General features: G+C 33.9%; 4 protein-coding genes and 1 pseudogene across 4 annotated transcripts; 2 read left to right on the top strand and 3 right to left on the bottom strand.

The window, feature by feature from the left end:
- Positions 1–3045: 3045 nt before the first annotated feature.
- On the bottom strand, positions 3046–3618 carry LOC120267833. Its single transcript, XM_039275511.1, has one exon. It carries the CDS (start codon positions 3562–3564, stop codon positions 3187–3189), a length of 378 nt encoding a protein of 125 aa, XP_039131445.1. The 5' UTR covers positions 3565–3618; the 3' UTR covers positions 3046–3186.
- A 1923-nt stretch (positions 3619–5541) lies between these two features.
- LOC120266832 lies at positions 5542–11364 on the top strand (annotated as a pseudogene).
- A 979-nt stretch (positions 11365–12343) lies between these two features.
- Positions 12344–15661, top strand: LOC120266710 (protein translation factor SUI1 homolog). The gene is made up of 5 exons (XM_039274361.1): positions 12344–12484; positions 14131–14244; positions 14898–15109; positions 15253–15306; positions 15407–15661. The coding sequence occupies exons 2-5, from the start codon at positions 14208–14210 to the stop codon at positions 15449–15451; spliced, it is 348 nt and encodes a 115-aa protein (XP_039130295.1). The 5' UTR covers positions 12344–12484; positions 14131–14207; the 3' UTR covers positions 15452–15661.
- A 59-nt stretch (positions 15662–15720) lies between these two features.
- Positions 15721–19325, bottom strand: LOC120266709 (calcium-dependent protein kinase 2-like). The gene is made up of 9 exons (XM_039274360.1): positions 19044–19325; positions 18200–18953; positions 17192–17335; positions 16957–17109; positions 16758–16873; positions 16514–16681; positions 16290–16417; positions 16106–16205; positions 15721–16030 (listed from the first exon to the last, which is right to left on the bottom strand). The coding sequence occupies exons 2-9, from the start codon at positions 18918–18920 to the stop codon at positions 15956–15958; spliced, it is 1605 nt and encodes a 534-aa protein (XP_039130294.1). The 5' UTR covers positions 18921–18953; positions 19044–19325; the 3' UTR covers positions 15721–15955.
- Positions 19326–19940: 615 nt separating this feature from the next.
- LOC120267823 (probable nucleoredoxin 2) lies at positions 19941–22289 on the bottom strand. The gene is made up of 3 exons (XM_039275503.1): positions 22134–22289; positions 21066–21545; positions 19941–20977 (listed from the first exon to the last, which is right to left on the bottom strand). The coding sequence occupies exons 1-3, from the start codon at positions 22221–22223 to the stop codon at positions 20315–20317; spliced, it is 1233 nt and encodes a 410-aa protein (XP_039131437.1). The 5' UTR covers positions 22224–22289; the 3' UTR covers positions 19941–20314.
- Positions 22290–25399: the final 3110 nt, after the last annotated feature.

The raw sequence follows: 25399 nt of genomic DNA, 5'->3' as shown, positions 1-25399 counted from the left end.
GAATCCAAGCCGACGAGGCTAGATTGGTCATTTCACATCCCAAGTGATATGCACGTGACTTCTACCACTGAACGAACTTAGATTTTTCAAAATCTTGAAATCCAAGTTTAGTAATATTTTTTAAATTTCTCAAATAAAAAATTAGATAAGAATTTTAATTAATAAATTGAATATATCATATTTTATTAAAAATATAGATTAAAAAAATCATGCACAAAAATAATTAAGGTTTATCCATTTTTAAGAAAAAAACAATAATTAGGCATCATGGGAAAAATAAAAAATCATACAGAAATAGAACTGAGAGGCTAGAGTGGTCATTTCAAAAGATATGCACGCGACTTTTGACATTGAAGCAACGCATATTTTTTCCAAATATTGAAATCCAAGTTTAGAGAAATATTTCTAAATTTTTAAAATAAATAAATAAATCAGATTTTTTTTAAAACAAATTGGATATATCATACTTCATCAAAAATATAAATTAAAAAATCATGCACTGAAATAATTAAGACTTATCCATTTAAAACAAAACAATAATTAGGCATCATGGGGAAAATAAAATATCATGCATTTTCCGCGAAAAAAATCATGCATTGGATTCATGTAGGCGAGCTCACCGGAAACAATGTAAGAACAAGAAGTTCTCTCAACAATAATTCTCCCATCATTAGATATATATATATATATATATATATAAATGGAACAACTATTATTTTAGTTGGTGTAGTGAAATATTATAAAGATGGTCAATGGGCAGATCTAATCAAAATCATTACAAAAATAAAGGATTCAGAATCACATTCATGGACTCAGAAGATCAAATAGCAGTAAAATTCAACACTAGCCAACAACTATAACTCCCAACAAACTCATATGCATGCAAAATCACATTAATCATACAGTATCAATCATTTTCAGTCTTAATACATTGTACAGAAAAGAGTTAAGTTGGACACAATCCTCCACATTAATAAACAGGCATTTCTGCATAATAGAAAAAGAATCATAAAGTGTTCCATCTTGATATCATTCTTGTCCTGCTAATTAGGTCACATACAAGTTCTCAAGATCAAGGAGGAAAGACATCATTTAAAGCTGCATGATTTTTCACCTGAATATCAAGCAATGCACACCACATATGGACATAGTAACACAGGTGAATACAATCCGAGAATACTAGCAGCAACTTAACAAGCATGATGCCAATAACAAAAACAGCTTTACCATGCAGTTGAAAAGCTTGAGCGGAACCTCAGGAAGTTACGCCAAGATTCACTATGTCAGAAGACCAAAAACAAACCTTATTTTAGTCAAAATGAAACTAGTTTCTCAAAATACAATAACACTTTGGTATTGTTATTCAAGTCCAGTTGTGAAATTTCCACTAACATAAACTTGCATAGCTATTGAAACAATAAAAAGAAAAGTGTTCAACATTGTTTGTCAGCAGGAAGTTGTAAGCATTGATTGATATTCACACAATATTTATCATTCTAAAGAAGCTTGACTTTCACTGATTAAACCTGATTATCATTAGCTAAACAAGTTTTAAATGAACAGATAAAATAAAACTGCTACTCATTGAAGATCTAGTGAGAGATAAACAAAGAAGTTGGAAAGTGGCTTTGCAGAAGTAGCAACGTCAAGTCAAATGCACTGTTCGCAAGTCACTCTTTTAAACAACAAACAGCTAATTTGTATTATAGAGTGGGCCTGCGAGAATTTTTAAGAAGCAAACATATTACAAATTAGCTCCTGACCATATGGAGTGTGTTCAAGATTAAATGCAGAAAACAAGATATACAAAGCTAGAACAAAGTCAGAATATACTTATTAAATGTGGACAAGAAAAGCATTGATAAATTGAAGACAGGTATTAAAGATAATTGATCAGGCTGATAATGTTATTCGAGTTCGTAGAGTGATGTAAGAAAAAACAAAGTAGATTGACAGCATAAACATAGCGAGGGTAATAAATGAAGGCAATTTATTGAGAGACCATTTCAAAATTTCTAACAACAGCAAGAATAGTAAGATAAAAGCTGTAAAGTGGAAGAAGTAGGCATCTCAATTGATTGAAAAAGGAAAAAACAGAAGAATGAAAAACTAAAGTAACAACTATTATGCATGACAAATAAACACAAAAAACAACGCACAGATCTAATAAATAACTTCTGCAAGTTATAAGCTAAAAGCTTCAAGACAGAACATCAGACTAGGAAAAAACTTAAATTAGCATATACCTGAAGAATTTGATGCTCACATAAAATATCTAATGGAATGGTTATCACAATGAAAAGACAAAATACATATTGTTATCATCCGAGAAAAGGAATCAATAAAGGGCCATATCTTTATAAAGCAGTAGCAGAACGTCTTTCACAGATTAGTGTGTTTCACCAAAAATCAACAGAAGTTTGTGACACATTCACTATTTAAGTCAACAATGAATAGATCCCAGACAACCGGTAGTTAATAATGCAATATCTGAAGCAGACACAAAAGTCAAATTTTGCAAATAAACAACATCATTCATTGACAAGATACCTCTGGAGTAAGCTTATCAGCTTTGATACAATCAAGAATACAAAAATGGCAAGTATGCTATGAACAAATAAATTTAGCTGATCCAAATTATCAAAGTCATCAAGATCATAGAAGAACAATAGCTCCAAAGTAGTAATTAGCTAGATACTCACCAAACTTTCCAAATACAACTGAAAGTACATCAGGATAAACAAAATGGAATGATTGATGATTCCCAAAGAAACCATCATATCATTTCTAACAGCAGTTAGAACGAAAATAATCAGTTGAGATTCCCTATTCTAAACATTCGTAGATCTAAAATTAGACAAATATGGTCAGAAATCCATGGAGAAGAGGATACAATTATTACCAACTTAAAAAAGGGAACAAAAGACCTTCATAGATGAAAACATGGAATAATAAAAAGACCATCTTTTTTCACATGATAAAGATTTTGTTTCTCTTTTTTTTAAATAAGATGTACATGAAGAGTTCATTGGTAAAAATAAAAAAAATTAACCAAAAACCTAAATCTGAATTCATCTAAAAAGAAGGCAGAGATTCAAAGAGAAGAAAGAAATATGAAATCCAGATCTATCAACTCCCCGTCTAAATCCCATAAAATAAATTAAATTAAGCATTCCACCAGCACAATCAATGAGCAGCAACAAAATCAGCGCCGCCAAAGAAATCCAAGATCTGATCATCCACCTCAGACGAAGCGGGGAAGGAGAAAGACTTAGAAGCAGCCAGCTTCTTTCGCTGAGGGTATCGGGGGCCGTAGACTCTGACGGCGAAGCAGGGAGGGCGATCGATCTGGTCCAGTGGTGGAGATGGCGACGTAGGAGGCAAAAGGGGGAAGATGTAGTCCATGTGGACCTTGACGCCTGTGGCGGCGGCGGCGGATCTCTGTGCCCTGGCGGTGATCCTCGAGTCCCGGAGCCGGGCTAGGGCTCCAGGCCGGAGGAACCGGTAAATACGATCATCGAGGCTAGATGGGCCTGGCCGGAGACGGCGGTTCGTGGCCGGCATCGTGGGATAAGAGATAGAGAGAGATAGAGAGGGACTTTTAAAAAATTCTCAACTTTTTTGGGGCCTTTTGAGAAGATGGTGATATAATGGAGCTTTGGGCGGGATATATAAGGAAAACAAAGGCGGGAAAATTGGGTGAGTTGAAAACAAGACGATAGTGTTGGGGCCCGCCAAAATGAATAACTCAAGGGTATTTCGGTAATATAACGCTAGGATATTTAAGCAATTAAAAATTTTCAACATTTTTAATAAATAATATATATATATATATATATATATATATTTACAAAGTAGATAAATCATAATTTATTAAATAATAAAAATAAAATACAATAGTCTAAAAATAGAAAAAGCTCAAATTAACAATACAAAAATAAAATTCATTAGTTTTATAGCACGAAGAAAAAAATTAAAAAAAAAAAAAACCAAACCAAATAATATTTCAAAAAATCGTGCTTTTTTAGAGGGTCCAACTTAGACTGATCAGACTAGTTCTATACTGATGTATTTCTGAGGAACAACTTAACTCATCTCCTCCATGCTTAATGACCTACAAATTTCTCTTCACAATTTTAACAAAATTTTTATTAAAAAAAAATTATTATAATAGATAAATTACGAATTTATTCGAAAAAATTACTCCAAATTTCCTGCCACAATTTAATAAATAAGATATCTCATTATTAAAACATAAAAAATGACAAATCTCAACGTATCGTTTCTAAAATACCCTTATTCTTGATGAGTGCCACGTGTTCAGACGTTCAAATCTAACCGTGTATCTCCCTCTACCGAATCTTGAAGCAAAACCCAGCGCGCCAGGGACTCTTCTCCATCGTTCTCGAAGGGCGGCGTTGCGGTGCCAGAGCTTCTCCATGGCTTTCTCGTGTATAGAGTGGATCTCTCCTTCGTTCTCCGGCTCTGATCGCCTTCTTCCCCGATATTCAGAGCTCTGGCTTGTGCTTGCTTTCTCGCGTTTTCCTCTTTGTCCTTCTCCGGATTGAAGACCTTGTTTCCTGAGCTTTTGGCGCCTGTGGGAGTTAGAACTCGGATAAGGAGCTCCATGGCCTTGCTCCAACGTGTCGAGTGGGATTTCTCCGCTATGAGTATTGGTTCTAATATCCTTTTGTTCCTGTGTAGCATCAATGATTATTTAATTCATTAGAAGTAATTTTGTTCTTGAGAATAAGGTTTTGGTTCATGCTCTCACCTTCAGTTAATTGCACTGTTCACTATTTGAATCTGAGATTTTTTTTCATCGATTTTGCGTTTTTTATTTTCAAAATATGTTTTTTTAATTGATTTCGTCTACGTGTTGTTTGCAGCTGGTGATCATGTTTATAAGGACATCTTGACTAGCCTTCCCAAGCCTGATGGTGGTGATTTTGGGAAATACTTCAGTTTGCCTGCTCTAAATGATCCAAGAGTTGGTAAATTTTTTGTTTTTCACAAACTTTTTGCTCAATATGTTTGAGGGATAGCTGAAATGCTAGTTCTAGCTGTAGGAAATTAGTTTTGTTTGGTTTCTCTTCATTTATTATGAAGTATCTTATACTATGCAGTCATATGATCAACATGTTTAATAGAAAATTTACATAACTTTTGTAGAGCATTTTGCGCTTGATTCCTATTTTTGCAAATGGTGTTAATTTAATATTGTCTATGATGCATATTAACTACTTAGTTTCTTTGTTGCAATGGATAAATTGCCATACTCTATCCAGATTCTACTAGAGTCAGCAATTAGGAACTGTGATGACTTCCAGATCACTAAGGATGATGTGGAGAAAAATTCTTGATTGGGAAAATACTTCTGTCAAGCAAGTTGAGATCTCCTTCAAGCCTGCCCTTGTTCTTCTTCAGGAAATGCAAGCAAAACTTTTGCATGGCCATTTTTTCCCCTGATTTCTTCCTCCATGTGACTATGTTGCTCCGGTCAGGATTTTACTGGTGTGCCTGCTACTGTTGATCTCTGCCATGCGTGATGCCATGCATGAACTGAATGTTGATCCCAATAAGATTAACACTTTGGTACGATCTACATTAACTTATTATGCTTATGTTTCTTCTTCAACAAATCGAGTGTTTGATTCCTGCTGTGATTTATCATGGCAATTGGGACAAGAGAAGGAATATGTGGCAATTTTGATCCTGTGGAAACCATATTATATACCTTCTGAATGCATCATATGTGTTTGCTTATTCAACCTTGTATGCAGAAGGCAAATGTGTTTATTTCTTCCATTTGAACTTTCATAGTCTTAAACCTATTTTAATGCTTTCACACTGTCTTTATGATCCAGCCTATACTAGGAATTACTGTTTGATTTTATAGACCTTCTGTTATTTTATGCCGTTTAGGTTTCTGTGGATCTTGTCACTGACCTTTCAGTGCAGGTTGATTTAGCAAGGTCAGAAAATGCATTACAAGCAAATATGGAATTTGAATACAAAGGAACAGAGAGAGGTTTGCTTTCCTTAAATTGGGATCAACTGCTTTTCGTAATATGCTTATTGTTCCTCCAGGTTCTGGTATTGTTTACCAGGTAACTTGTTTGTTTGAAGCCATCCCTACAAATTGATAGTTCCTTCATTCTCTCTTGTAGGTTGCATTAATGTATTGCCATTGAATATGGTTCAAAGTCTTGATCATTCCGACTCTCATGAACATTATGTGATAATGGAGGTGATGAATTTCAGGTTAATTTGGAATATCTTGGCTGGGTTGTTTTCAACACAAAGGGCATCTTGTACCCTGATAGTGTGGTCAGAACAGACTCTCACACCACTTTGCTTGATGGATTAGGAGTTGCAGGCTGGGGCGTTGGTGGAATAGAAGCTGAGGCCACAATGCTTGGTCAGGTGACTTTTTTTTTTTTGGGGCAAATATTCAGATGGCTTAGTTTGTTCCTCAAATCTTCATAATGAACATGCGACCCATACTTCTTATATGGTTGTCTTTGATTTACTAATAATATTTTTATTGCTGGGCAGCCTATGAGCATGGTGTTGCCTGGTGTTGTTGGTTTCAAGTTGTCTGGAAAATTATGTGACGGTGTCACTGCAGCTAACCTGGTTTTGACCATTACTCAGATGTTGAGGAAGGATGGTGTTGTGGGCAAATTTGTAGAATTCTATGGTGATCTTAGTGTTATATACATATATGTTCTGAATGAATAGGAAAACTGTCAGTTTCAACATTTGTTATTCTTCTGTTTCATATCTTCTTTCACTGTCTTTAGGTAATGGAGCCAATGATAACAATGAGTTATCATTGGCGGACAGGGCGACTATTGCTAACATGTCTCCTGAGTACGGAGCAATAATAGGTTTCTTCCCTGTAGATCATGTCACTTTACAATATCTGAAACTTACTGGATGAAGTGATCAAACTGGGAGTGTTTGTTCCAGGAAGTTCTGGTCAATGAAACTTTGCATTAGTTTTCAATTATCTATTGAACTTTTTTAGGCTACTGATTGCAGATGCTTTTAAACTAATCTTCTAAATTTTCTTCAAGTGTTTGTTCTTGGAAATTCTTGAAAGGTATATGAAGAAGAAGCAATATGACAAGAAAGCTTTTACGTAACAATTTGAGGCGATATTAAAGATGAGACTGTCATGGTCCATTAACATTTGGTTTCTTTTATGTTGGTATGTTTCAATGGTAGAGACCTATTTGAGAGCGGCCAGAATGTCCGTTGATTAGTAATCTGATGTTTTTTTTATAAGGTCCACTAACAGTTCAAGTGTATAAGTTATATCTCTGTACATTCAGCCTCCAAGGGAAACAATATATTCATCATATTTGGAGATGGACCTTGCAGATGTAGAGCCTTGCATTTTAGGCCCAAAGAGGTATTAGACATCTTTTCACATCCCTCAACACGTAGTTGGCTGTCATAGCTGAAGATATGAAAGCAGACTGGCATGCTTGTCTTAAGAACAAGGTTGGATTCAAGGTGAAATGCAGACCATATTCTCAATAATGTTTTCATTCTGGTACTAATAGTGTCTATCATTGAGATCTCTTGGAAACTCCATATGTGACTTTTTTTGTGATTTGTATCTGGTACGCCTAATATTATCCTATTTGTACACATGGTGATTCTTGTTATCAATATTATGGTATTACCTGGATTAGCTCCTCTTTTTCCTCTAATTTAATCATACATATGAATGGCAATTGTGAACTAAACTATTGTTTTTGCTCAAGAAATTTAATATCACATTTGTGGCTTGTTGCTTGATATGCCCAGCAATTTCTAAGCGCATGACTTTGTTAACATAGGATTATGGAGTGCCAAAGGATTTACAAGAGAAAGTGGTTGAGTTTTCTTTTCTCGGACAACCTGCAGTCTGCAGAGCTCAAATATGGTAGCGTCATCATAGCAGGCATAACAAGTTGCACCAATACATCAAATCCGGGTGTCATGCTCGGTGCTGGTTTGGTTGCAAAGAAGGCGTTTTGAACAAGGCCTTGAGGTGTGATGCACTTGAACACTCTCCTCAAAATTGTCTTTTGTGAACTTATTCATTCTACATTTCTACTATTGAATAGTTTTCCTTTTATTTTTGTTTGACAACCGACAGCTCATCAGGTCAAACCTTGGATTAAGACAAGTCTTGCACCAGGCTCTGGAGCTGTTACCAAATATTTGCTTAAGAGGTATATTATCTGGATAAATAGATACAAAATACAATGATGACAAACTCTTGATTGCACAAAATGAGTACTAGATTGAGGAAATTAACTATGTTTAATTGATTCCGCTTAAAAGTGGCCTGCAGAGGTACTTAAATCACCTGGGTTTTCATGTTGTTGGATATGGCTGTCCTACTTGTATTGGGATCTCTGGAGAGCTTGATGAGTCCGTCACTGCTGCAATTACAGAAAATGGTAGCATTATCTTGTGCTCAATACTGATGTTATATTGATCTATAGATCTTATTGAGTTGTTGTGCATTAAGATTGAACCTCTTGTAGGCTGTTTACATTTTAATTCTGTTTGTAATTTTCATAAACCTTGTCGTGGCTGCTGTGCTATCTGGAAATAGGAATTTCGAGGGTTGTGTGCATCCACTGACAAGAGCTAACTATTTTGCTTCGCCTCCCCTTGTTGTAGCATATGCTCTTGCTGACATGGTAATTAGCAGTGCTGATTTATGATTAAAAAAATAATCATTTCCCCCAGCTTTATCTTTATTGTTATGTCATTAAGAAAAAACGTGATGCTCAGATACAACATTTGCTTCAGTTTCATGCTCAAGTTCCTGATTCACAAGATCATGTCAGTTTAGGTTTTCTTTTTTTTTTTTTGAAAAGGTGGATTAACCATAATTAAAGAGCAGTAGTCAGTTTTTCACTTGGTCATGCTTTCTGTCATGAGTATCTTTCAAGTAGACATTGATTTTGAAAAGGAGCCCATTGGGGTTGGAAAGGATGGCAATGATGTGTACTTGAGGGACATATGTCCATCTAAGGAAGAAATTACAGAGGTAAATGTTCTGAACAAGAAATCACATTGATATCTTAATTGCATGATTTCGAATCTTCTGTACATGCAATATAGATTTCTTTTTCTTGAGAATCTAAATAACATCAGTCCTTTCTTTTTTCTTGCAACCATGGGCATAATAAATAAATATATATATATATATTCCCATTGATGCCTGAACATTGCATTATTAACTCTAAACCTTTTGAACAAGGCTTATGTTTTTATTATTTTATTAAAGCATGCTCTGTAATCAATCCAACTTTTGAAAATCATTGAAATCCACTAATTCTCCATGTTAGTTATTTTCATGCTTCGGTGTCCAGGTTGTCCAGTCAAATGTGTTGCCAGAAATGTTCAAAAGCACTTATGAAGCAATTATAAAGGGCAACCCAATGTGGAATCAGCTGTCTGTTCCAGCAACAACTCTCTACCCGTGGGACCCTAGATCCACTTGTATCCATAAGCCCCCATTTTTCAACAATATGACTAAGACTCCCTCTGGTTTTTGTCCCCATGATGTGAAGGATGCCTATTGCTTACTACACCTTGGTGATAGAATTACTACTGATCACATTTCAGCAGCTGGGAGCATTCACAAGGACAGTCCAGCTGCAAAGTACTTAGTATCTTCTCGAGCATGGTGTAAGTCCCAAGGACTTCAATTCATATGGCAGCCGCCGTGGCAACGATGAAGTGATGGTGAGGGGAACCTTTGCAAATATTCGCCTGGTGAATAAACTCTTGCAGGGGGAGGTGGGACCAAAGACAGTTCACTCCACGTATTTTATGCGGCAATGGTATGTAACTCATTTGCCAAAGATATAACAAAGCAGTATTGTATGCCATATATATATCTAGTGGTTTACCTTTGTTCTTTATGAAATTTTTATGCTGCTGATTCCTGAAGTTACATCAAACTTATGTATTTATTCATTTTATTTACAGAGGTATAAAACTGATGGGTAAGACACTATTGTACTGGCTGGATCTGAGTCTGGGAGTGGAAGCTCCGGGGATTGGACTGCCAACATAATCCAAAGAATTGCTCATTTTATTTACAATAGTTCTCCCAAGTAGTATTAAGGATATGCAACCTGATCAGGAAGTTAGTGTTGTCACACTTGTACAGCTCGCTTTGACAGACAGGTAATTCTATACATTTTATACTTTTTTTTTCCTTACTTGTGGATATTACAATGAATCTCAATGATACACATGAAAATCTGATTAAACTGAGGTATTCTCGTCAACCATTGAATAGCACAATAGTACGACACCAAAGTATAAAGGGGTAGGTCATGGGTTCAAATTCCTCTCCCGGTAATACTGTTCCTCCGTACTGTTCACATACTGTTTATCCGGGATTTTATACTGTACATATACTGTATATCCAGTTCAAATACTATTCGGTACTGTTTATATTCATAAAAACGGGCTTATCGTCTATTATTTAAAAAAAAAAAAACTGAGGCATTCTCACTTGTATGAAATGTTCATTAAACTGTTTGCTTTGGTCTTTCTTGCTGATGGCAAGCAGGGTGACGACATCTTTTCCAAGACCACCCCATATCTATGGAAAAATATGCTTGTTTTTTATTATTGGTTTGAACTGTTCAATAGGATGATTGCGTTTTTTCTAAGGTCACTGTAAATATCTGACTGTAGTCAAGCAATCCCAACAGAGAAGGATAGCATCAATATTGAATTCCCAAAGTGATGTTTTGTCTGCCACATACCTTCGAAAATCATTCGAAAAATGACACTGAGAAATTATCATTTCTTGGGAAGTTGGCAAATTTATGTATTATTTACTTGAAGAAAAATTTTGAGATCACCTTGATTGTTACTCTATATTTTTTCTTTCCCATATTTGATGATAATGATGTTGCCATTGCAGGTGGAATTGACATACTTAGATCATGGAGGAATTCTTCAGTATGTCCTTCAGAATCTGATCACTTCTCTACCTTAAATGGTAATGTTCAACATGTTTATGGATCATACCTGGGGTTATGCCCAAGTTGTGCTTGGTTTTGGTCAAGAGTTCTTCTGAAATGCTTCACATATCAGTCACCAAATAATAGTGAATAAATGAATATCAGTGCTACTACTGTGCATGGCCAGGTTCATGTAGCAATAGCATGTTTATAAACAGATCATGAAGTCTGTAATTTTTGAAAGGCCTGTTTGTTTTTTTTTTTCCGCTTTTATAAATTATGGTACAATTATAGTGTATACTCTTGTCCATGTTGTGATCTTTCGCCTGTATAAAGTAAGCTTTTTCAACCAAAATAAGATTGATTAATCTGCATGATTGTTAGTATTATTGTGTTTTTATTTTTATTTTTTCTTTCTTGGAAGTGGATGAACCACGAGTGTTTTTTTTTTCATGTTTGTGTTATAAATTATAGGACAATTTGTCATGTTGCTTTTTGGATCATCTCAGACGTTTTGGTTCATTCTTTTATTTAATAAATTAGTAATTTATTTATTTTATTATATATATATATTGGTCATTTTAGTTGTTGAACTAAAAACACAAGTGTTTTAATTGTAAACTATACAATTTTTTTTTTTAATGATGTGAAATGATTTATGTGTTATATGATTAGGTTTGTTAAATTCAAACCCTCCAATTTTTATTTGAGAGACAAATAAAATATCATAATTTTTTTTTTATAATAGAGGTGGTTAATTCAAATTCTATCATAAAATTTACAATTACAATTCAAATTTATTTTGGCACGGTGGTGTCATTGCAGTATATGAAGTACGATTTGTATTAAATTGATTATTTGCAAGGTGTTAGTTTTAAAAAAAAAAAAAAATTGGGAGCAATAATATTAATTTGTTAGCACAATTTTTTTTAGGAAAATGATAATTATTATATACATCAGGATATGCGCATGGGCTGAAAATTAATCGTTCAATTTGTGCAACCGGAGTCGAGGGTATTGGATTGATAGCTTACACCCTAACTAGTAATCTATTAGTCAGTTACTATCATTGCTTCCAATGAAACCCTGAAACCCGAGATATTTTTTTGGATATTTCATCTTAATTTTTCATAATAAAACTTAGTACCACTAGTTCATAAACTCTTTGGTGTTAACATAAATAACATCAGCCATGCGCCCACTCAATTTAAAAATCATTTTGAACAATGAAAAAATTGGGGGAGCATAGTTTGAATACAATTGAAATAAAATTCAAAATATTTCAATAACTTGCAATTTATCATTTATAATTATTGAAATTAATGGATAATTTTCGGGTTTCGATTAAGATCCGATAAGCGGCCGAATCTAAACCGGATCCCAAACCCGTTAAAGTGATTTCGAGGTCTATAAATACAAGTAACTAGACCTCTTGCGATTCATCTTTGCGCGTCTTCCCCAAATCGTTCAAGGCTCCTAAAAAGGTATTTTTTCTTCTTTGATTTCTCTATTTTTTCAGGTCCTTTGGCTTGGATTTGTAAGAGATCGGTGATGTTTTTGATGTTGCTACCTGTGTTTTTGGTTTGAGTGATTTGATTTTGCTTGATTTCTTTGTAATTTTTAGGGTTTTATTGGGTTTCTCCTTCTCGGACGATGTAAAAATTGGGTTTTTATGTGAATTCGCTTCCTTTTGTCATTGATTGAATGGTCTTATATCCGATTTCTTGCGGATTTTGACCTAGGAGGGTGATCATATTTGATTTGTTGTTCGCGACTGTCTGGCTTAGTTTTAGGTTTTGGGGATCTTGGTCTTTGGATTTAGTTTCCTTTTGGAAAAGATGGGGTTTTTTTTTAAAATTTAAAAAAGATGGTTTTTTTTATCGGCACCTAGGGCTTTTATTTGTGCTTGATTTATTGATGTTGTTTGGTGGATACGTGCTACCTTGGTATTTTGATTTCTTGATGTTTTATGACTTGGTATATTGATTCCTTGGTGCGTGAATATCTTCTGGCTTAGGGTTTTGATTTCTTGATCTAATTTGTGAATATGTTATGACTTGTGTGTTGATTTCTCGGTGTTGTTCATTAATATCTGTGGGCTTGGTATTTTGATTTCTTGTTTCTGTTTCTGAAAATCTGCTGACCTGGTATTTTGATTTATTGATTTTGTTCGTGAATATCTGCTGATTTGGTATTTTTGATGCTTGGCTTCTGTTTATTTTCGGGAAGGAACAATCTTTTGTCATCAAAATGTTTATTTGGTTTGGTTCAGCTTGCCTTCCATGTTTATTCAGTTATTATTGCCATCTGATCTTTCTTTTTGTTTATTGATTTTGTTTGTTAGAATAGAATTATTGAATTATGACATATATTATTTTAGTAAAGGGTTTCATATTTATGTTGCTTCATCTTTTTAGTTGTTTTGCTCATCTTTGGTTTAGGATGTTGCATGTGTTTTTTATTTTGTTTATAAGCCATGGCCATATTAAAGAAAAAATAGTACAGATCATTGTTCATGCTTGCATTTGACCTTTGGGAGTAAGTTAGTTGGTCCGTTCCTCCGTCATAATGCATACATAATCCTTCCAGTTTTGAAGGATCCTTGATCCATATCAATGAAAATACTTCTGCTCTTACTTGTTTGCAGCAGATCACTTGAACAGGTTCCTTTATGCATAGATTTCTTTTGCCAATTTTCATGTCATCTCTACATGTGTTACTATGTGTCCCTGTTGGTAGTAATTTGTGGTGGTTGCTTATTAATTTTTTAGCATGATGAAGATTGCGTTCCCAAGCAAATAAATATTTGACCTAGAAATTTAATCTATGGGCTTATTTCTCTGTTTGTCTTTTTTTCTCTGAGAATTTTTTAGTGAACTGATGTTGGTTGTATTCAGATTTGTTTCCATGTAATTGATTCTACTGTATGAACCATGTGTTTCTAGTGTTTGATGGCTCTGAAGCTTACAATCATGCTGTGATTCTGTGTCTTACTCAAGAAATTGTGGGGTTATTAAATGTATTTATATTTTGTCACTCAAGGAATTGTTTTATGTGGATTAGATATGTAAATTTGATTTTGATGTGTGGTTGTCCATGGAAAACTAATGGTTTACTATTGATTTTGCAGATTTGAGCTCGTTGTCTCGGAAAAGCAAAAAAAAACCTAGCATATTCTAGATTCCCCATTTTCAACAGCTAAGGTTCATGTCTGATCTTGACACCCAGATTCCCACTCGCTTTGGTATGTGTTATATGTTACATTCTTTTCTTTATAGTGTTTGGTTTGCTATTATCCAGCTCAAGTTTTTAAGAAGTGTATGTGATGGATAATCTCTCTCTCTCTTGCATTTTCCTTTTTGATGCCTGGTGCTTTTTTAGGTTCATTTTAGTATTTCAAAGATTATAGCATGAACAAGTGGTATTGATATTTCTTGCTTTTCAAAATATCTTTATAGTTTGTTCATATATGTGGTGTTTATGTCTTATATCAACTTGTGGCTGATACTTCCCAAGGAAACTGTGGTGATTTGTGAAGGTCAGTGTGTGTTGTTTGTGACATGTTATCTTGTATAATCATTAATACACATCACTTCTTCTGGATTGAAGTTACATTAGGTGATACTGCAGTTACTCCAATTCCACTAATGTTGTTGGATAAATTTATGAATCAAATGGTTTTGGTTTCACTAATATAATCTGTAACTCGGATGGTGAGTAGTATGATCACAATTCACATTATACTGTTCCATTGGCATGTGGAAATGATTGCTCTTTGATCACAACTTCTGAATCTTTACAGATCACAACACATGAAATTTTAGCTTATATCATTTTGATTTTCATTGAAATCAAACTTAAGAATCATGCTCATTTTCCTATCTTGGATTTGGTTAGATCCTTTCGCTGAGGCGAATGCTGAGAACTCTGGTGCTGGTGCCGGGTCAAAGGAGTACGTACATGTGCGCACACAGCAGAGAAACGGAAGAAAGAGCCTGACCACTGTGCAGGGGCTGAAGAAAGAATTCAGCTACAGTAAGATACTCAAGGACCTCAAGAAGGAATTCTGCTGCAATGGTACTGTTGTTGAGGATCCAGAGTTGGGTCAGGTAAAATGCTTATTTGTTATTTGTGTATTCTACCTATACTTTGTCTACATGATTATTCAAGATAACACAGGTTGATTAGAAGTTGTGCACGCACGATTATATAAGAAAATACAGGCGGGTCTCTAACAAATTCTCTTGCACAGGTCATTCAACTCCAAGGTGATCAGCGGAAGAATGTTGCTACTTTTCTAGTTCAGGTACTTAACAAGTCACTCAAACCATTAACCATCTGCTCATTATTTCTCTAATTCCTGTTCTTTCATTAGCTCATGTTTGGTCCTTTCTTTTGTTGGTCAGGCTGGCATTGTGAAGAAGGATAACATCAAGATACACGGTTTCTAAAGGGGCAATTCAAGCGTTATTAGTCTATATATATTCAGTCTAAGTATTAGGTTCATGTTCTATGTGCATCTTAGCTAAGAAGCGATGTTACATTTGGTTGTCTTTTCTTTTCATTTTTCTTATGCAAGTTATGCCTGGATTTTAAGTAATTGTTACCTTAATTTGCTTGTCATAGAATGAATGACCATGCATTGCATTGGCTTCAGGTTATAATTAGAGGTAAAACCTCAGTTTTATGAATTGTACCAGCATGAATCTAAGTATTAAACTGAGACACTACCAAGCCTTTCATTATTTCATTGAAACAAAATACAATTATACATTCATCTGATAAGTTCAAAGTTACCAATTAAAATCCCTCACAATCCCTCCAAGTCAATTCTGATGTTTATACAACCAATGAACAAAAAAATAAAATGAAAGCAGAAACCAGATAGAAACATGCTTCCACATTGAGAAAGGTGAAAACCAGATCAATGGAAGCTTTATTTACCAACAAAGAGCTCATAAAACCTTAACACTCTGCTGAACCCCACTCCTCATCATTGCACAAAACTCCTCATAGTTTATCCTTCCATCCTACAACAAAGAACATAGTCAGTAAACACCGTCCCTTACATTGTTTCAGGTATTTGAAAGGAAGCATTAACTTACATTATCGGTGTCAACCTCCGATATAATTTCTTTGATTGTGGCAGCATCGCCCATTCCATGCTCCTCCATAGCCGATCGCAATTCCTCTCTTGTAATATAGCTGCATTACAAAAAGAATATTTACAAGCTTCTACCGGCGAGCTACCTGAGGCGAAAATATCGAGCCGATGGAACAAAGACTCACCCGCTGTTATCCTTGTCGAAATATTGGAATGCATTGTATAGATGCTCATCTCTTTCAAGCTTGTGCCTGTGCATTGTGGCTGTAATAAATTCAATGTAATCGATACTCCCGTTCCCGTCGACATCAGCCTAGAAGAGATCCACACAGAAATAGTCGGAAAACAAGATCAAATAAAAACATAGATGAAAGACGATATTTACTATTGTACAAATGATTCATCTCACAGCATCCATGAGCTGCTTTACTTCCGCCTCAGAGAGCTTCGAGCCGAGTCGGGCCAATCCTGTTTTCAGTTCTTCGTATGTGATCGTGCCACTCTTGTCCGTGTCCATATTTGTAAACATCTGTTTCAAACCTTTTATCTCTTCTTCAGAAAGATTTTCCGCTATAACCTACAACAAACAAGTTTAACAAATTTTCAGTATTTCCAAGTGAGCTCCAAACACTAAGCATCCTTTAAGAACTGACCTTCAGTGCCATCTTCTTCAGTTTGTTCATTGCTCTGAATTGCTTCATCCTTGAAAGAACGGCGCTGTCGATGGGTTTATCAGGTGCATCTCCATCTTCTCTAATCCATGGATGTTCTATATAAACAAGTTACAATGTCACACTAACTAAATAATATGTTACCCGGAAAATTGGATAGATCATGCACAGAGTCACAGACCAAGAACTTGGGCAGAAGTGATTCGTTTCTTCGGGTCCTGAGTAAGCATCCGTCTGACCAGATCTTTAGCACTTTTCGATATAGATGGCCATGGCGCACTATCAAAGTCAATGTGCCCTTGCAATATAGCATCAAATATCCCTTTCTCCGACTCTAAAGCCAGCAATGCCAACTCATAAATTTATAGGAACTCCGACAACCAAACTGATAAAACAGGCTGTGATAATAAACTTACCGGCCCAGAAAGGAGGGACGCCACTTAGAAGGATGTATAAAATAACACCAGCACTCCAAATATCTATTTCTTTCCCATAATTTCGTCGTAGAACTTCGGGAGCAACATAATAAGCACTCCCGACCATATCCCTATAGACTTTTCCTAAAACAAATGCATCCATAAGCTAGAACTTTCATCTCCGGACCTTAATAAAAACAGCTTAAGAAACATAACCAATAACAAATTGGAACACTATAAACTTGGATCTTTCTGTCATGTCACGACGGAAAACATAATAAATCCCCAAAATTATGAACATGGCATGAAAATTAAAGATGTGGCTAAAGGTGAAGATATATTGTAATCAAAGTATCAAATATCATATAAATAAGAAACATATTTACATGGCCAAAGTATATGATGGAGCATGGTGTACAATAACATTCTGGCACATTTGATACCAAAAAACAACTGATAATAAAATCCATTCTCAAGGACAACCGTTAGGCCACATTTTTAAAACTTGAATTCTTTATGCTCATTTATTTCTCAACTCTGCATTATTAAAAGAGGCCTACCATCCAAATAATGTCACTATGGTATAACATGTGCCGTCAGCTTTTAGTCATAATAAAAAAAGTGGAAGATTTATGGCAACTACTGTCCCTGAAACAATCAAATTTGTTATAAATTTCCCGGTCCATACATAAATGGATTAGCAAACAATCCGCTAAATACCTTTGCATTGCTTTTGGAGCATTGAATATCAATGATCTATAAGGTATGGTCCTTTAACAAATGCGAACTTTGCTAATGCTTAAAGGAGATGATCATTTGAGTTGGCAAATCAAGTTTTTATAAAGCAAGCATTAGGTTGCATAAACGATCTTTTCTAAGTTTACCTTAAGACGAAGCAGCTATCATGTGAATTTTCATCTTCCAATACAAACAAAATAATTTTGAAGAAGAAGTGGTTTCCAACCTGAATTTGTGATTAAAAAACATGAATAACGAAGAGAAACTCACCATCCTCGAAGAAGACTGATAGACCAAAATCCGTGGCCTTGAGCATCGCTCCTTCATCCTTTGTTGAAAGCAAGAAATTCTCCGGCTTGAGGTCTCGATGCATAACTCCCATGAAATGACAAATATGCACCACATTGACAATTGCCCGACACATCGTTGCCGCAGCCCTTTCCGAGTAATGCCCTTTAGCGATAATCCTATCGAACAACTCCCCGCCAGCACAAAGCTCCATCACAAGATGCACAGAGTACTTGTCCTCATAAGCCCCTTTGAACTCAACAATATTTGTTTGGCCAGTCAAATGCTGCATGATCTGAATCTCTTTCTTGATATCCTCTCTATCACTCTTACTAGTAAGCTTGCGTTTTGAGATCGACTTGCAAGCATAAGAGAGGCCAGTGGCATTCTCAGTACAAAGATAAGTAACACCGAATTGGCCTCGGCCGAGCTCCTTACCAAGAGTATAAAAACTTCTTACATCCACAAAGGGTTTACCAAGGATAGTGTCACCATGAATTTGGGGTTTGGGTGGTGATGGATTGGGAGCAGAGGGTTTCAAAGGGGATGGAGGAGCATTCTTGGTTCCAGAGGGAGGTGGTGGTGGTGGTGGTGGTGGTGGTGGTGATGGTGATGGCTTGGTTGCATGTTGAGCTGCTGCTGGTCTTTGGTATGTATATTCATTTGATTTAGAATCCATATCTTTGCTACAACAAAGCCCCATCTCTCAACTCTTTGTGATAAAAATCTCACAATCCTAGCAATCAAAATCTCAACTTTTGATACCACAACCCTAGCAATAAAAATTTCAAACTTTAAAAGCAAGTAACCAAGAGCTCAGACATACCTGCAAATCCAGAGAAGCTGAAGCTCAGATCCCAAGCAAAAGGAGAGAAAGATGAAATTTTTGGAGATTGACAAGAAGGGAATTTGAACAAAGAATGCAGAAAATTAGAAGAAAAACAGTGATTTTATGTTTACAAACTTGAGAGATGAATTCAATGAGTCAATCAATCTAGAACCAATTCATTCAAAGAAGAAGAATATGAAGAAGAAGAAGAAGAAGAAGAAGAAGAAGAAGAGAACCTGAATGCCACTTCAAACGTGCCAGCAAGTCTGCTAAAAAACCAAAACAATGCCCAACTTTTTATATTTTAATGTTAAATGATAAATAAAAATATATATATATATATATATATATTTTAGATAATTTTATATAATGTGTGAATGATTGAGTGATATTGAGAAGGAAGTGATGTGAAAAATGAGGAAACAAACAAAGATAATGCTTAAAAGCTTTAATTTCTTGGTCTTTACTTTTAATTCTTTATAAAGTCCTGATTTTTTTTTTTTTGGGATTTTTTAAAATACTTGATTATTTCTTTTTTCAGTAATTATTGAAAGGGAGGTTGGCTTACAGCAATTGGCGGCTTTTGATTTTTTTTTTTCAAAAAAAAAATTATTTATCATGTAAATTACATAAAAGTCCTTAAATTTTCTTTTATTTACTTATTTTTCTCATTGACTTTATTTGCAATCAATCAAAGAAAATCCAAAATGGCAAAAACAGTATGCAGAAAAAGAAAGCAAGTTGTTGATGAAATGGATTGGAAGATCAAAATTTATGAAGTACTCTACATAATTAATACATAAGATTGATTTGATTGAATGCTGCATTCCATCTTGAAATTAGTCTCAAATAATTCTCAGAGAGAAAGAAACAATTAATTCAATCTGTTGACAATTCACTGAAGAAGTTCAGCAGAAACAAACTCAATTGATTTAACCTGTAAAACAGTTTGTAACAGTAATACAGTTCACAGGTTTCACTCTTGAACTATATCAACATTCAATCTGTTGGAAGTTGTTTCAGTAAAAACAACTTCATTGATTTTAACAGTAAACAGACTGCAACAGTAACACAATTCACAGACCATCACATACTGTCAAACAGATTGTACAAATATGAACACATCCATGGATGATGCAGGCTGTTATCATCCAAGAGTTTCAAGTCAAAACAGTGATTATTTAGATTTGTTTTTGAGTCTAAGAGATATCGGTGTGTCGAGACACTCTCTGGACATCAGCAGTTAAAAGCATAGATCGAAAATATGTTCATGATTTGGCGGCATTCGTAGCAGAGATAGAACCATCATGTCCATCAAATTCTTGCTTATTTTTTTCATTTTCTTTCCCAACTTCATTAACACATTTCAGATGCACCTCATAACCACAATCAATGCACTGATAAGCCCAGCCTGAGCCCTGCTCATCACACTCACAGCAAATATATGGGCCGCCGCCTGAGTTCGCCGAAACTAAATTCAGAACATGTTGGTGACCAACATGGTGAAAAGTAGTTGGATAAGCCTTAGCCTCTTCATCAATCTTTTCTTGGAGTAACTGTAATTGTGCTTCGGTGAAAGGAAATGCCATTTCCAAGTGCAAGTTTATCAGATTCCTTCCATCCCTTGTGACTGTCTTTCCATCAGGACCTAGAATAATGAGTGAGGGAATCCCTTTGATGTCGAAATACCGAGATAGGTCCTTCGATGACTCATTGTCATAAGGCAAAGCAAGCCATGGCATGCCATTAAAGCATTGTAAGAACTCTTCCAAATCTTTGTCCATTGAAACAAACACAATCTCAAACTCCTTGTTCTTCTCTTTCAAACTGTCATATATCGACACCAATCTAGAAGTAAATTTGGCACAAGGAGAGCAGTTAGCTGAAAAGTACAATCCTACTGTCTTCCCTACTAGATTTGAAACCAAAACCTGCAAAACAGAAACTTTCACAGATGCCTGGTTATTTAGGAAGATGAAAAAAAAAAATTTAGTTTTGAGTTAAAAGAGCCATACAAACCTGCTCCTTATGACTCAGTACATAGTCTCTACCATTAATAGCCAAGAGTTTCTCTAAAGTTTGAGATGCATGTCTTGCCTTTTCTTCGGCCTCCAATTCGATCATCCTCTCCGGTGTAAATGGATAAGCTTGACAACCATAGCGATAGATGAGGTCTACACTGTCGGTGCGCAATAACTCACCATTGGGATTAAGTATGATCAAGGAGGGAATGCCTTCAATATGGTATTTTTCAGTGAGACCTCTCTTAGATTGTAGATCATTGAATGGCACAGCAAGCCAAGGCATTTTGCTGTGGAACTGCTCAAATAAGCTTTGATCCTCATCAGAAGACACAAAAACTACTTCGAATTTCAATCCTTGTTCCTTCAATTGAGCATAAACTTGAGCCAAAACTGGGTTGAAAGTTTCACATTTTGAGTACCAGTTTGCAGCAAAATACAATCCAACAGTTTTTCCTTCTAATTCCTTAACACTGACCTGTGAGGTTCCAACAGTTGCTTCAAATGTCAACCATGAGGAAAACTAAAACCAGATTGATTTCTTCTTTTGGTGAATCAATTCTTGAATCAAATTCTCAAGAATGTTAATCATGAGGAAAACTAAAACCCAAACACAAAACTTTTCACCTCATCACTCTATTTAGCAACAAAATCCATCAGAAAACATACATATCTCTAAAAGATGACCATATATATACATATACAACCTTTAGCATGATTTCCATCAGAAACTATAACTTCAGCATGATTTCCTACTAAAACCTCAACCACCTAGAAATATAAATCCAAAATCAACAGAAATCATGATAAACTTGACTTGAAAACATTAATTTAAACATAAAAATCCACAGATCCACAACACATACTGAGAGCAAAGCAATACTGTGAAAAGTTGGCCAAAGCACAAGAAAGTGAAGTACACAGAATGAAAAAAACACCAAAGTGAACATGACTAAAATGGAAAGAAACCACTGTCTACAGAGTAAAGAGAAGAGAGAAAGAAAGAGAGAGAGAATAATGGGAGTCCATATGAAAGCAAAGCAAAGCAAAAGCAAATAGAATACACCTTGTCTCCAGATGGAGATATGAGAAAATCCCTGTTTGGAGAGGCCAAGACATTGGTGAGGCTTCCATCTCCACTACCACCTCCCTCCATTCCTCTCTCTCTCTCTCTCTCTCTCTCTCTCTCTCTCTCTCTCTCTCTATCTTCTCTTTGTCTTGAGTTCTCTTATACCAGACAGGTGTTCAGCTTAAGCAAGAGAAGACAGGTGTTCAGTTTTTTTAAAATAAATTATAAAATTTGTAAATGAGTATTAATAACCTTTTTAAAAAGTCTAAAAAAAAAAAGTACATATGAATAGTCCCAGGAGTAGGTATTGCTTATGAATTGAAAAAAAATTAGTAAAAACATTATTTTCAAAGAACCTTGAACTAGTTGGTAACAATTCTCAAGTTCTAATTCACTTTTATAATTCCTCGTAAGAGTTATATTCGAAGAATATCTTTTTAAGAGATCAATCAACCACTATAACTGACTTTTATTTTATCGCTTGTTAATTTTATCAAAATAAAATAAAATAAAATAAAATAAAATTATTTTCATAATTTTTAATATTTTATAAAAAATATAAATCAGTTATAATAGTTCAACTAGCACAAGTTTAGAGTCGAGAAATCCATTTTTTTACAGGGTTTTTAATATATTTTTTTAAATAATCTTTTAAAAATTCATTAGAGATGATGATTTCAGTATTTCAGTCCTATTTTTTGTCAGTATTTTACTTCTTTTGTGTGAAAAACAGGTGGGTTAAAGACTATGCATATAATTAAATCTTTAGAATATTTTGATGTTTTTTTCATTCTGATTTGAAATTTTTAGAAAAATTTATTTTTGAATTTTGCAATTTTTTTGCAAAATCATAACAGCTTCATTTTACAAATATTATCTCTATATATAATTATTTATAATATAACACATTACTAGCAAACTTACACCTACCTAAATAATAATAATAATAATAATAATAACAATAAAAAATATGCGTATATTATTAAATATACAAGGTATAAAAGGAAGAAAAGAATATTACATATAAAGGGTGAGTAAGTAAAGTAATGGATAATCAAGAAAGAGGAAGAACATAGGAGAACTTTTAATAAGTCTTAGCCTAATTATTTGATAACACTTGTCATGTTACTTTGTTCCGTTAGGTCACCTTCAGCTCTCAACCCCAACTTAATTCTCTTTACTTTTTATTTATTTATTTATTTATATCTTTTATATCAATCATTTCTTTATTTATATTATTATATTGCTTATTATTTATAGAAAAATAATTAAACAATTTGAATACAAACTATGCATTAACATTGCTCAAGTCTCTGTGTATTTATTTATCAACAAAATAAAGAGATCTTTATTTGATTAATAAATTTCTCAATCATTTGCTAACAAGAAAGCGTTGATTAATTTAATGAACTTGTATTAGATATTGAGTTTAGTATCTTAATTTTATATCACATAAATATCAAATGCAAGTCTAACACTAATCCATTCTGTTATTTTAACATGTTCTTTATCTCTGCTCACACGTTTTGATAAATTAAAAAATAATAATAATTTTTGCAAATAAAAACTAATAAAAACAAGTTCAAAAGGACCATCTGAAAATTTTACCAAATGTGGCAACATTTTATAAACTACTTCTACTAAACCATTTAATAGGCCCTACATGCCAAACAAATCCAATAAGACATAACTTAGGATTTCTTTTTTTTAAAAAAAAAATTCATAATAACTTCAATTCCATTATTATTTTTTTAAAAAAAAGAATTCTTATGTTTCTTTTATAATACTAAGTCATGACTCATGTTCAAATAAAACAATTGGAAAATCTAATCCAAAAAAGTCAAATCAAAGACAATAGTCACATAAAATGGTTAATGTTGATGTGATTTCACCAAAAATCATGGACCAATCAAAGGCTAACAACAAAAACTCATTGACAATTCCATTGAAGATACTCAAGATATTCATTCCATTAAGCAATCCAATCACTAAAGCACATACAACAAGACAAAATAGAAATCAATGACAATAATAATAACATAAATTTTGCCCATCCGCACACTAAGATAAAAACAGATTTAAAGATCATCCTCTTAAATGGTTTTTTCTTATAAGTCTTGTCATGTTTTCTCATCATTTAACTATTATTTTAAGATTTTAGATGACTCTAAATTTTTTTTTTGTATTGAATTAATTATTTGTTTATACACTCTAATTTTTTTGGTTTATTTGATATACAAATAAATACAACACAAGTAATATAACATAATACAAGTGATTGAGGTATGGCAAGCATGTTGTAGTGCTTGTATTACTTTATGTTTGACGTTCAATGGATTGCCATTTGTTTCACACAAATATTAAAAAAAAAATTGTAAATTATTATCGTACATTTTATATTGCCCTATATTTGTTTTACAAGTGAAAAATTCAAAAACAATATTTTATAAATTTCTCTTGTTTTTTTCATGTTCACCCTTTAACTTTTTTTATAATTAATAAAATTATTAGTTTATAATTAGTTTTTAATATTTAAAATATATTGATTAATAATTAATAACCAAAAAATATTTAAAGTAGGTAATTAGATTTTTATTAAAAATTTACTAAATTTATTTATTTATAAAATATAAAAATGTTAAATAAAAACACTATAAAGCATTGTTGCGATTCTTTATTTTAACTAAGAGTAATTATGTTTTTTAGAGATACCGTTATGCATCAATAATTTTTTGTACCATAATTTTAGAGATATAAAAATTCCATCAAATTATATTTATATTAAAATATTAAAATATCTTTTTATGTTGTACTCTCATCTCATGGTATTTGCAAAATCAAGCCAGGGACAAAAACAATTGTTATGTTGTGGGTATGTATACTGTATGCTTTTGTAAGTTTTCATCTTTGAATAAGTTCATTGAAAAGCCAGTAGATGATGATGAGTCACAATGGATAATAACACAAAGAACAAAGCACCTAACAAAGAGGTTCATTTTTTCACACCAAGTGTTGAGAAGGGCAAGGACTAATAGGGTTCCAAGTGGAGGGATGTTAGAATAGCTCTCAAAAAGAGGTGAGCTAACTTTGGACCCCATTAATGAACTTTATGGACACGTATGCACTGTGTTAGGTTTTGGTCTTCTTCCTTCAAATGTGTGACAACTTCTAGTACTATTATCATATATACATATATATATAATATTGCCTTTTGCTTTTATCATCATGGTGTAAAAAAAAAGGGGAAGGTTTCATTGCAAGAT

Source organism: Dioscorea cayenensis, chromosome 8, assembly GCF_009730915.1.
Source record: "Dioscorea cayenensis subsp. rotundata cultivar TDr96_F1 chromosome 8, TDr96_F1_v2_PseudoChromosome.rev07_lg8_w22 25.fasta, whole genome shotgun sequence".
Lineage (NCBI taxonomy): Eukaryota > Viridiplantae > Streptophyta > Magnoliopsida > Dioscoreales > Dioscoreaceae > Dioscorea > Dioscorea cayenensis.
This window is presented reverse-complemented; position numbering and strand designations above follow the sequence as displayed.

Excerpts from the sequence above, each read along its gene's own strand:
- LOC120266710 (XM_039274361.1), top strand. The coding sequence starts at position 14,208 with ATGTCTGATCTTGACACCCAGATTCCCACTCGCTTTG. Across the intron at positions 15,110-15,252 it reads AGGATCCAGAGTTGGGTCAG|GTCATTCAACTCCAAGGTGA; the intron begins GTAAAATGCTTA and ends TCTCTTGCACAG. Across the intron at positions 15,307-15,406 it reads TTGCTACTTTTCTAGTTCAG|GCTGGCATTGTGAAGAAGGA; the intron begins GTACTTAACAAG and ends TTTGTTGGTCAG.
- LOC120267823 (XM_039275503.1), bottom strand. The coding sequence starts at position 22,223 with ATGGAGGGAGGTGGTAGTGGAGATGGAAGCCTCACCAATGTCTTGGCC. Across the intron at positions 21,546-22,133 it reads TATCTCCATCTGGAGACAAG|GTCAGTGTTAAGGAATTAGA; the intron begins GTGTATTCTATT and ends GGAACCTCACAG. Across the intron at positions 20,978-21,065 it reads TACTGAGTCATAAGGAGCAG|GTTTTGGTTTCAAATCTAGT; the intron begins GTTTGTATGGCT and ends TCTGTTTTGCAG.
- LOC120266709 (XM_039274360.1), bottom strand. The coding sequence starts at position 18,920 with ATGGGGCTTTGTTGTAGCAAAGATATGGATTCTAAATCAAATGAATAT. Across the intron at positions 16,874-16,956 it reads CACTTCTGCCCAAGTTCTTG|AACATCCATGGATTAGAGAA; the intron begins GTCTGTGACTCT and ends TTGTTTATATAG. Across the intron at positions 16,418-16,513 it reads TAAAGCAGCTCATGGATGCT|GCTGATGTCGACGGGAACGG; the intron begins GTGAGATGAATC and ends GATCTCTTCTAG.
- LOC120267833 (XM_039275511.1), bottom strand. The coding sequence starts at position 3,564 with ATGCCGGCCACGAACCGCCGTCTCCGGCCAGGCCCATCTAGCCTCGAT.